The sequence below is a fragment of the Setaria italica genome, chromosome VIII (genome assembly GCF_000263155.2).
Source record: "Setaria italica strain Yugu1 chromosome VIII, Setaria_italica_v2.0, whole genome shotgun sequence".
Taxonomy (NCBI): domain Eukaryota; kingdom Viridiplantae; phylum Streptophyta; class Magnoliopsida; order Poales; family Poaceae; genus Setaria; species Setaria italica.
In genome coordinates, this window is record NC_028457.1 from 25,068,161 (window position 1) to 25,079,776 (window position 11,616).

The 11,616-nt window shown below is 44.4% G+C and overlaps 1 protein-coding gene across 1 annotated transcript; it reads right to left on the reverse strand.

The window, feature by feature from the left end:
- Nucleotides 1–2,085: 2,085 nt before the first annotated feature.
- LOC101757408 (bidirectional sugar transporter SWEET14) lies at nucleotides 2,086–4,147 on the reverse strand. Its single transcript, XM_004980465.3, has 6 exons — nucleotides 3,942–4,147; nucleotides 3,557–3,593; nucleotides 3,247–3,457; nucleotides 2,970–3,131; nucleotides 2,758–2,877; nucleotides 2,086–2,669 (listed from the first exon to the last, which is right to left on the reverse strand). Exons 1-6 carry the CDS (start codon nucleotides 3,991–3,993, stop codon nucleotides 2,352–2,354), a joined length of 900 nt encoding a protein of 299 aa, XP_004980522.1. The 5' UTR covers nucleotides 3,994–4,147; the 3' UTR covers nucleotides 2,086–2,351.
- Between the last annotated feature and the right edge of the window lie 7,469 nt (nucleotides 4,148–11,616).

Below are 11,616 nucleotides of genomic sequence, written 5' to 3' on the forward strand. Positions count from 1 at the left end.
CGTAGAATCCTGCCTAGGTGGTGGACAATCGATAGCAGTGATCCGAATTATAGGATACTCATATCCTCTAAAATTTCAATGTACATGGATATTCATGTCCAAATCAATTTCTAAAGTGGATACTAAGGCCACAGAAATAAATGGGATGGCAAACTAATTTCATGGAGATGAGATTAGATGTACACTGTTTTCAATATAGGTTGTATCTTACATATAACTTTGAAAATAACAAGAGATGACAGTGCATTACGTGAGTTATTTCATCCGTGAACTAAATGCACTACTGCTTATATTGCTTTATTGCAAACATAAATATGAAAGTTTACATTCTCACGTTGAGAATGGTTAAAATGGATATAACTCCTCGTGTGTCCTCGTTAAAATGGTTATATTCTCACAGCCCTATGGAACGAAGGATGGTGGGACCGGTGGAGTAGAGGATATCGATAGGTCGAATTTGAGACGTGGAGTGGAGAGCAATTGGTGTTTGTTGGGCTGAATTTGGGCTCTGCTCATGGTCTTAGATTGCTGGCCTGCTGATGCTACATGGGCTGCTAAGCTCCATAGCTTGTTTGTAGCTCGCGAGCAAGTTCGTTAATTTAATGAGCTACTTTTATATTTCTTCTAAGTGAAATTATTTCTAACTCGAACAAGTTTATGTAAAGATATTCATACAGATGACACCAAATAAATGCACTGTAAATATATATTCCACAATTAATTTGATGATACTAATTTGCTGCAATAATTTTGATATATTTCCATGTAAAAAATAATTTGTAGGCACGTCTCTTTTTTTACGGATGGACTGGCTTTTTCATCCGCTTCTACAAAATTGAGTGGTTACAATAGCTTTGAGAAGCATTTGTAGCACTAGACCATGGGCGAGCTGCCCCTTGAATATAGTGCCTATTTTCAAGGGCAGGTGATGGGAATCCACCCCTATAAATGATCATTTTCTATCCCTGAGGAATCATTTCTAGGAATGGATGATGGCATTATTTGCTCCCGAAAATGATTTCGGGGTGGTGGGTGATGACATGGTTCGCTCCTAGAAATAGTCCCGTGAAAATAAATTCATAACTTTTCATATGATCTCAGGTGTAGACAAACTTTATATCAAAAGTGTAGAGCTCGACACGACCTAAAATTTATTAGATGAGAACTTTTCATTTGAAATTGTTTAATACTCGAAAATGTCATTACACTTTCTCTAGTTTTAAAATTTAGAATTTTTAGATTTTTCAAATGACTTTGCTAAGGAAGCTCAATATTAAAATTATAGCCCTCAACAAGATCTAAAGTTTTCTAGTTCATAAAATTTTCATTGTAAATAGAATATTTAGTATGCGTGTTGGGCTCTATAGCATGTATGAATGTATGTGTATATATGGGAACGTAGGAGTAAATAAATTGTAGATGAATTCATAACTTTTTCATATGATTTCAGATGAAGATGAATATTACATAAAAAATTGTAGAGCTCGACGAGATTTAAGACTTTGTAGCTGGCTATTTTTTATTTGCAAACAATTTATGATAAATAAATTATGAAAAAAAATAAATTATGTCATGTCAGCGACCCACGCCTCCGAAACTAAGCTCTCCCATCCGCCGAACCTTTTCTCACGACCTCCCTTTCCCCTTATCCCCCTCTATCTCTCCTTGTACATTCTCTCTTCTTTCCTTCCTTTGCTCCACGGACCAGCCTGCAGGGCTGCAGCTAGTGGGCAGCGCACGGGGACCGGCGGCTGGCGGGGTGCGGCGGTTGGCAGCGCAGGTTCGCGCAGCGGTCCCGCGGGTGGCGGCCAAGGCTCGTGCGGCTCCCCATGCATGCGCCAGCCAGCGGCAGTTTTTCTCTGTTTTTTGTTTTTCGTTTTTAATTTATTATAGGCGGATGAGGGGTGACCCACGCCTGCAAGTACCATGCAAGTACCATTTAAGGGGCGGGTCCTAAAAAACTTTTTTCTAGCAGTGATGCTCTGAGCTTGCTTGCTCATGGTTGGAAAAATATGGTTGGGTGGGAACATACATGTGTGTGAGACATAGTGGAAATCCGGATAAAAACTGATTAAATGCTTGACAGAAAATGAATAGTAATCAAATAAATGCCATGCCAATGATACATACTAATCAGAAAAAGCTACTACAAGAACAGTCTATGGATTATAATAAAATAACACCAGCAGTGGCCCTCCAGTCCAGACTTAGTCCCCTTCTTTTTCCCTCGTCTTGCTCCCTTGTTGCATAGCTCACATACGTTTTGCATACATCTATGTGTGTGCATCAGTACATGGGCTTGACCACGCGTGGCGTTGCCGTAATTGTGACTCAGACTACGCATGTTTCTTCTAGACTTGCTCAGTGGTGTTGCTTCCCTTTTTCGACGCGTCACCCAGCTCTTCTTCCAACGGCTCGTCGTCCTCCTTCTTGGCCTCCTCTGTTGGCGGGGACTCCACCGGGTGCACCTCGCTGGTCAAGATCTCCACGGCCGGCGCCCCGAGCTTGGCGATGGTCACGACGTGCTCAGGCACCTTGAAGGTATCGTCCACCACCGTCGCCTTGACGTCGGCAACCTCCTTTGCTGGCACCCTGGGCGTCGCGTTGCGGTAGAGAGCGTACAGGCCCATCTGGATGACCCCAAAGGTGAAGCCGATGACATTCGGTAGCTGCAGAAAAAAGTAGCTGCTGTTAGTGATCTCTTTCGTCTATCCAGTTAAATCGAAAGCTTAAGATGCTGAGGAAAGGTTTCCTTACTGCGACGTATTTGTCCTTGATGAGCAGGCCGTAGAGGAACCAGACGACGGCGCTGACGGTGAGGGAGAGGGAGAGGAAGAAGGGCATGAACTCCACGCTCCTCGTGCGCACCACCTGGCGCTGCAACCACACAATTCAACACCGTGTTAGCAGAGAGACGCATGGGTCATATGAGTACAAGTAGGAACATGCTGGGCTTGTAGTTTACTCACAATGATGCTGAGCGGGGCGACGAAGACGCTGACGGCGAAGCCGACGCAGACCCAGCCGAGGAGGACGACGCGCTTCTCGCCGGCGGCAAGTAGCATCGTGAGGAGGAGGATGAGCCCGAACACGCCCACGTTCAGGAGCAGCAGGATCATGGCCGTGAACAGCTGCAGGCCGGGATGCACGTTTCATGTCAGCTAATTAATGGCATATGCTGGTAGAGCCAGCAATGTGTAGATCGATATGGTGAATAACAAGGTAGTATAGTGGCCATGGACGGACCTTGGCCTTCTTGGGCGCGTAGGCGAGGTACATGGTGATGTATAGAGTCTCGATGACGCAGCCGGCGGCGTTGACGGTGATGAGCAGGAACTCATCGGACTTGAGAAGTGCGTAGTAGATCCACAGCATCGCGCTGAACAGAGCCACCACGTAAGGCACCGACTGGAATCCCTCCGTCGACTTGGTCTTGTAGATCCGGTAGAACGTCGGCCTGCCATGCCAAACCACGTCAGCACGCAGATGGGGAGAGAGGGAGAGAGAGAGAGAGAGAGAGAGAGAGAGAGAGAGAGAGAGAGAGAGAGAGACTTACAGTGGGGCCAGGTAGGTCATGAAGGAGATGATGTTGCCTGCAAAAACATCGTAAAGGAAAACAGGGAATCATTAGAAATGAAGCAGATCAGCGGTTGTGACATAAGGAGGTACTAGGATTGATGTCTATCGATTGGGATCTTGGCATGCTTTGTGACGTCAAGATACACCACTGGCTGGTAAAGATACTGGAAGGACCGACATAGTTTATTTGGTATCTCATTTTCTCTCCTTGTAAGCATTACTTTGGCCGTGGCTCATTATATATAAACACCAAAATTATCATTCATAATTATGTGGAAACCATACTAATAAGAGGAAAAACAATAAGAGGAAAAGCGAATGTAATCCAAATTTAACAAAGAATCTTTTGAGAGACGACATACCGAGGAGGCCAAAGGTGAAGGCCAATGGATGATCAAGAGATAGGCCAGCCATTGGAAAATGTTAGCTTTGATACGAAAGTTAACAAGGAGGCTGGTTTAATTTGTTTGTGTTTTAGCAGGCTTGCTACGTATGAAGATTGAAGATGGACACTACTTGATGACCCCTCTTCTTAATTGTAAGAGATAGGAGACAACAACTACTTCAGTTGCTTGCCTGAAAGAATGATGGTAGCAGAGACCCTGGAGGGGGTTTATATAGTGCTAGGAAGGAAGCACCAGCTAAAAAGGCACTCGGGCAGCCTTAAGGTGTATGACTCTGGACACAAAGAGAACACTCGGCCATTTCTTCTGATGAATCACGCCATGTGATTGAATAAGACAGGAAAGAAGATAACATCAGCATGACAGAGAGTGCCGACACACATCCTATTGCACGGCCTCGTGAAATTGTTGCGCACTAAGTTGCTGTCCTAGGTAGGATCTTGATTCTAAAGAATGTAAACTAGCTAGGAGCCTTAGCTGTACAATGAACGGTCACAGATCAAGGGCATATTTCCTTTATCAACGGACTATTTGTATGTAAAATGTCAATTACTTAGTAGTAATAATTCCTTTATCAACGGACTAGTTATTAAGGCAGACGACTGAAGAAGTGTGCAAGACACAAAAGCGTGACGACCGATTGTGAGTATCCGTGTTACCACGACATGTCATTGCCATTATTTGTTTCTACAGTGTTAGAAGTCTTCAGAGGCACTGTATTGCTGGCCTTCCTCCGGCATTTAGGGACTAAAACTGACGCCCTCCTTTTGTGTATTTTTTTTCCGGCAATGTCACTTGATCTCAAAGTTGTTCCATGCATGCGACCAAAAGGGCCATGCGGGTTTGACTAAATTAAAGGCATAGGCTTTTAGGACGGACAAAGAACGGCTAGAGTTGCCCAGCTCACCGGCATAATTTAGTTTTCCTTTTACGAAAAGATCCCCTAGCTGCGCTATGTTGCGTTGCATCTGGCGTACTCCACTTTCACTTGACCTCTCTTTTGTAGCCGTGTTCATCTTGGATCTCTATCGATGTCTCTCTGGAAATACTACTAGTTCGACTTAGGCAAGAGATACTGATGCCAGCAATCGATGTGAATATAACATTGACTCTTGAAATATTTAGCATGCTAAGATTGAGGAAAATGAATTTCTAGCGGTTTTGGAGCAACTTTTGTAAATGGAGTAGTATTGATTCTTACTATGACTGTAAGAGGCTGTTGGTTTAGGGTGACTTTCTTTTTAGGATTAAGGAAGTAGATGTAAATACTATTGTGTTTACTCCAACGTATGTTTCTATGTTAATTGCTAAATAAGTAGGCCAACACGTGGCGTTCCGGTCAGATATCTGGCAGAAGACCAGGATCAGATTCAGGGAAACCGCATGTATGTTAGTTGATGCATGCCATTTTCTCGTGTTGTCCTCCCATCCACCCAAAAAAATCTAAAAATATGATCCCTACTAATCTATTCGAGACAAAAGAGATCCTTTAGTCCCAGTTCATTTACCTGGGACTAGACCCCTTTTAGTCCCGATTGATAAAACCTACCAGGACAAAAAGTTCAAAAAATTAAAACAAAGAGGCCGCGCGCCGGCTGCCGCCCGCTCGCCCGCTACCGCTCGCCCCCGCCGGCCCGCCGCTCGCCCCCGCCGGCCCGCCGCTCGCCCGCCAGCCACCCGCCGCTCGCCCGCTGCCTGCACCGGCTGCCGCTCGCTCACCCGCTCCGCGCCGCCACTCGCTCACTGCCTACGCCGCCTCGCCGTTCGCCCACCGCCGCTCGCCCGCGCCCGCCCGCCGCCCGCCGCCCGCCGCTCTGCCTGGAAGATAGGAGAGGAGGAGAGAAGATAGGATGAAGAGAAAAGACTTGCGCGAAGAAATTAAGGGAGAGGAGGCCTGCACTAGCAGGAGATAACCAGGGAGCGCTAGCTGCCTGCCACCGGCGGAGAGCGCTTTAGTCCCGGTTGAAATCTTTAGTCCCGGTTGGAATTACCCACCGTGTTAAAGGGGGCCTTTAGTCCCGTTGGTGTTTCCAACCGGGACAAAACGTCCCGTCAGATTTTTCAGTCCAGTAGCCGTTACAACCGGGATTAAAGAGCCTCCTGTCGGTGGCCGTCAGTCTTTAATCCCGGGTCCAAAGTCAACCGGGACGAAAAGGGTTAGATAGAAGGTGAGTTCTGCTAGCTCAGGTAAAGACGTTGAGTGTTTAACACGACGAAGGTATGATGCGCATAATATCACCAACTTTTTAGACGATATTGTCGACGCATTAGTTGTGTATATGTAAAAAAAAAGATTTAAGTAATTAGTTGGAAGGGACTTATATATGTGCAGCTGACAGGGACAGAAATTAGCCAGGGATCTCGAGGGCCGGGGCCAAGGCCCCATTGTTGTGGACAGTTCAGGTATGGTCTGTAGTCTGTACATGATACACTGCATGCCTTCCTGGAATGGATTAGTGCTCCAGATCGACGAACGTATCGGACGACAGACAGGCGACTCAACGTGCACGTAATCCTGTCGACGTATACCAGTATCTGTATCTCTGCATTCAATTGCAGCTGCTTCCGTGTGTCATCTAAGCAGCTGTATCGTGCCAATAAATACATGGTACCTAACACATGTCTTCTGCAAATCCTACGTTTTGCCTGTTGATATATACTAGTATATATATATGTATGTATGTATGTATGTATGTATACATATACATATACTTGTGTTATCCTACACGTTTAATGCGTTGCCGTTTGGAATCACGCAATTTTTGCAGCAGTGACCACTACAAAACTCGTTTCCCACACTCACAGCCGTTGCTGAGAGTCTCCTATGAGTGGCCAACAGGGGTCACAATGTTTACAGTCCTTGTCCGGTACCATTTTGAATTAAGACAAAACTAGAATTACACAAAGTTATGGTAATATCTCTGATTGTTATATCGGACTTCTCCATAAAGCACAAGAGGTTAAAGCTTTTGTGCGGTATCACACACACGGTAAAGCTGAGATTTTCTTTTGCCGATGTGCTCGACAGCCAGCCGCTCGACCATTAGTCGTGGTGATTGCCTCGAGCCCTCCTAAGTGCTGGTGAGAGCTCGACGGTTCTGAAGAGTCCAAAGTGCGCTCAAAAGGACCAAAGCGTCCATCACAAGCAACTTCTCCGCTGCTTGTGCAGGCAAATTAAAGCTGCACTGGCCGTGTAGCGACTCTAGCTTTGTCTGAACCAAAGATGTATCTTCTTTTCGACGAGCAGTGGAAACCAAGTTGACCCGTAAGCCTTTTGAAACCGTTTGGTAAGCCAAGGAAAAAAAAATCTTAATTGACATTTAACATGTGCAAGTTTGCGTAGCTGCTTGATATTTGCGGTTGTTATTTGACACCAAGATGGAAAGTGCTTGATGACATTGGCAATTACATCAACAGGTTTTTTTGCGTGATCACCATGCTTGGATATTTAGTTTACAGTAACTTGCTACATGTACTGAGTTAAATTTTATGGAAACATCGAGCACCATCAATATGTGGCAGTCATGTGGAAAAATAAGTTTCTTGACGCTGAAGATGCCTAGGGTACGGTCTGTTATTCTTCCTTGCAGAAATCGTCTAGACATAAAATACGCAGCATCAGGAGGTAATTATAGTATTACAAGTATAAATTAAATCTTCTAGGAAGGTCGTAAAAAATCAACACACATACGTAGACCTTCCAAAAATTGAAAAATCATTGTACGGCTTGGAACATGAAAATGTCAAAAATGCCCTTGCAGACTCATTTTATGATGTCTGAATATCACTTTAAGTGGTATCAAGGGTCTCAGCATGTATTTCAAATAGTAGGCTCATTATATTATTGTTCATGTAGCCCTGCAGTGGATCATTATTGTTCCTTGAAATTGTTCAAATAAAGTAGATACCACCATTCTCAGAATGACGAAGATCCTAGGGACTACGACATGGCCGTGCGAATATGCGCGAGATAGTTATTTGCAGCAGCAGCATCATGGTAGCTCTCCAGCAGCCGTCGGCTAAAAGGGCACAAGGCACTCACCATGGCCTTGCGAGGAAAGGGAGTGAGAAAGGCACCCCATCACATGATCGCCGTCCCTTTCTTGGCCCTTGTTAACTGTTAACAATAGCCTGCCTCTGACTGGCTCAAATATCTGCATATAAAAATGGAGATGAACTTTTGTTAACATTGGTCGCACATTGCAATGTACCTCAGCGGCTCAACGTTAAACTTCTGTGCCCTGTAAAACTGTTTACTGCGTCGGTCTGTTTCTCAGATTTATGGTATTTCTATATAAATTTTAATATTGACAACTGAAACCAGTTATGAGAATATTTGACCAACAAAAAATTTTGGCGAAATTTTCAATGTGGTACAGAACTTTGGTAAAGTTTGTTGGAGCAGGCTTATTATCATGATGCAACTGCAACTACTACTGCAGTAGATCTCAGCCATCGGAGTCTTGATTCATGAATCAAAACTCAGATGATAAGAAAGTAAAAGGAAATACGACACCCATCTTTTTCTACTTTTAGGAATAACTACCTGCTTTTTCTAGCTGCTTGATGAGAATAATAGTTGCATGATCAATATGACATCTGCATCATGTGTAGGTGTGCAATGAAATGTCAAAAATCAAAATCATTAAGTGGCAAGCATGAAACATGCCATGATTTATTTAGTATTGATTTCCATTTCTCAAAATGACGTACATCAATTTTCAAGAAAACTATTTTCAAATGATATCTTGGCACTTTAACGAAAATGATTGCTTACTAAAACTCATGACATCATCTATTCCTTTCTATTTCTTTTGCTTTTGTTGCATCAATCCGATCCTCAGTCTGATGTCACTCTCCATGTTGTAATTTATAACCTAAAACAGCAAAAGATTAGTGGCCCTGCTTTCACGATTAAAGGCCTTGTAGCTTTCACTAGAAAACTGGGAGGATTTCCCCGGGAAACATTGTCAATTTAGATTTTTCATGCATATTCGAGGTAAAGGTTATTCTTGAATGATCCGGACATGCCTGTAATCAGATCATAATGTTTCCAAGAAATTTTATAATTTTCTATTTTTTATGGGCTACAATGCAAATAAATGTGGAACATGACTGAATTCTTTCTCTCTCCTTGATATTATCTGGCCAGAATATCATATACACACATTGACTTCTTGTGGAATTCACACAGAACTAGGAAGCAAAAGTTGTACTTTCTAATACTTTACGGTTAAGTAATGTGAAATTTTCCCTTCCATTTGCTCTGATCGTTTAAAATCATGCTTAGATATTTTCAAATAAATCTGTAGTTCCACTAAACTCTCTGTATGTAACAGGTTTTTTAGGCCATGCATTGAAGATTATCATAGCTTAATGCAAATGCAAAACTTTCCATTACTAAAAAACTAAACTGAAAGGCCTTTTAGTTTGTTTTGTTAAAGAGGCCTACGCACACAGTACTTTCTTAAGATGTTTAGCGCAGTACTTTGAAGATGTACTTGGACTAATCATTTGTTCATTTTTATTTATAGTGGAAGACAAAATCGCATGATGTTCTATGTTGAAAATGTGCTGTCGTCCAATGTCCACAGATCATTTTTTTACACATTACCCGTTGACAGAGGAAATAACAGTAGCACCATATGCTTGTTAAAAAGATTCAAGAGATGTGGAAAAAAAGAGGATCATTAATAAAGTTCCAGCTTTAACATATGCCGTGAGTTAAACAAAACACTATCGTTACATTCTTTTGACACATTGTTTTAATATTTTTACCTGCCTATGAACGTGTATACTGAAGTTTCTAAAAAATTTCCTCAGAAATATGTGTAAATCTACAGAGTTATAGCATCATAGACTACGTAAGAAGACGCCATCATAGGAGACGCAGGAACAACATGTGTCTACTCATAGGAGACGTGTGTTAATAACCCGCGTCTCCTATGAATTTGCCGAAAACTCCCATGGTTAACCTGCGTCTCCTATGTACACACATAGGAGACACATTTTATCAACCCGTGTCTTCAAGTTCACCGGTCACCAGAGATGTGGGTTTATAGTACACGTCTCCTTTGTGGAGCATCAAAGGAGATGTGTGTTTACAAATTAAGCGCATCTTTGATGATGGTGAGATCATAGGACACATGATTTGTAAACCTGCGTCTCCTATGATTTTGCACATCGGAGTCGCGCGCCAAAATCAAATGTGTCTCCGACTTGGCAGCTCCGACAGCCCTATCTACTGGGTTGCAGGCCACACACTGCACTAGCAGCTAACCTATCCGCGCCGCACAGCTAGCACTGCAGGCCGCCCGCGCGCCGTCGACCGCTGCCACCCCTCTCCATTCGGCCAGCCTGCTACTCGCTGCGCTCTCCTCACAACGCTGGCAGGCCGGCCATGCGCCGTGTCTCCACCTCCGCGCCACGCCTGCACCTCCTCGCTGAACCTTCCACCTACTCGCTGCACCTTCTGCCTCCGCCTCCTCATCACCGCTCCGAGCCTCACCACGCATAGCTCAGCGTCCCTCCAGCATCCAACAGCTCCTCACCATGCACTGCTCCGAGCTGCCACCCGCGCATCCTACCTAGCTCGATCGCCGCCAGCACTGCTCGGCCGAGAGCCGCCTGCACCTCCTTGCTCGTGCCATGTGCGCACTGTTGGAGATGCCCAAGAGGGCCTGACCCAATAATGTGCTGGCCCATTAAGCAAGTACCATAAGTGCTAATCACCGGTCACAAATCAATTAACCCTACGACTAATTGTTCCCTGGCCAGCTGCACACCAGGCTCCTGTTGCACACCAGGACCCTATCGCATAGCACCCTGCCGCATAGCTCCCTGCCGCACGCCTCCCTGTTGCGCCGCTGCCGCTACACGTACCTGCCTGGTGCGCTGCTGCAGTCCTCCCTCCTGGATCAAAGGTTGATCGCGGGGATCTCCGAGTACGTGCCGTGGAGTGTTAGCATGCTTCGGTTCGTCGTCCCATCCCATGGATCGAGTACTCGCGCTTCATCAAGACTTCCGCTGCGACGCGTGACGAGCGAAGGTATAATCTATGATCATCTGCCCGGAAGTGATCCTATTTACGCGGTTATATTTTTGTGTGCTAGCGAGTAGCATACCGCGTTTCCTAACATGCACATACGTGTGTTGCTGTGCTTTCATCCTCAGCCTCCCTCACCACCTCATGCGCCGCTGCCAGCCATTCATTGCAGCCTCCCACTCCACCTCCTAGACAACCAGAAGGTTGGCCTTCTTCATGTGCCAAGGTGATTTTTCCACTTTATGTGAACAAGCATATATGAATTTAGATTGCGAATAAATTGGATGCAATTACTTCTGATGAGCATATGTGAATTTGGATTGCAAATGTAATTGGTTACAACTCATAGAGACACCTCAATGAGAAACTTGAAGATAATAAATTATATTCATCTTGACTTGTAAAAGGATAACTGAATTGTGAAATCTGAGTTCATTTTGTATTCAGTACAAGCTTGGATATTTATTATGTTCTTGCATGACTGTGTAGATGGTGGACTGCAACTGGATGTATCTTAAGAACCGGACTTGTGAGAGTACTTAAATGGTCTAAAGTCATTCATAATTGTGGTAGGGGCGGACAAGTCGA

What these genes read in the sequence shown, in the direction of transcription:
- LOC101757408 (XM_004980465.3), bottom strand. Translation starts at nt 3,993, where the DNA reads ATGGCTGGCCTATCTCTTGATCATCCATTGGCCTTCACCTTTGGCCTC. An exon ending in ATGACCTACCTGGCCCCACT is followed by an intron (nt 3,458 to 3,556) that starts GTAAGTCTCTCT and finishes TTGGCATGGCAG; the next exon opens with GCCGACGTTCTACCGGATCT. An exon ending in ACGCGCCCAAGAAGGCCAAG is followed by an intron (nt 3,132 to 3,246) that starts GTCCGTCCATGG and finishes CCCGGCCTGCAG; the next exon opens with CTGTTCACGGCCATGATCCT.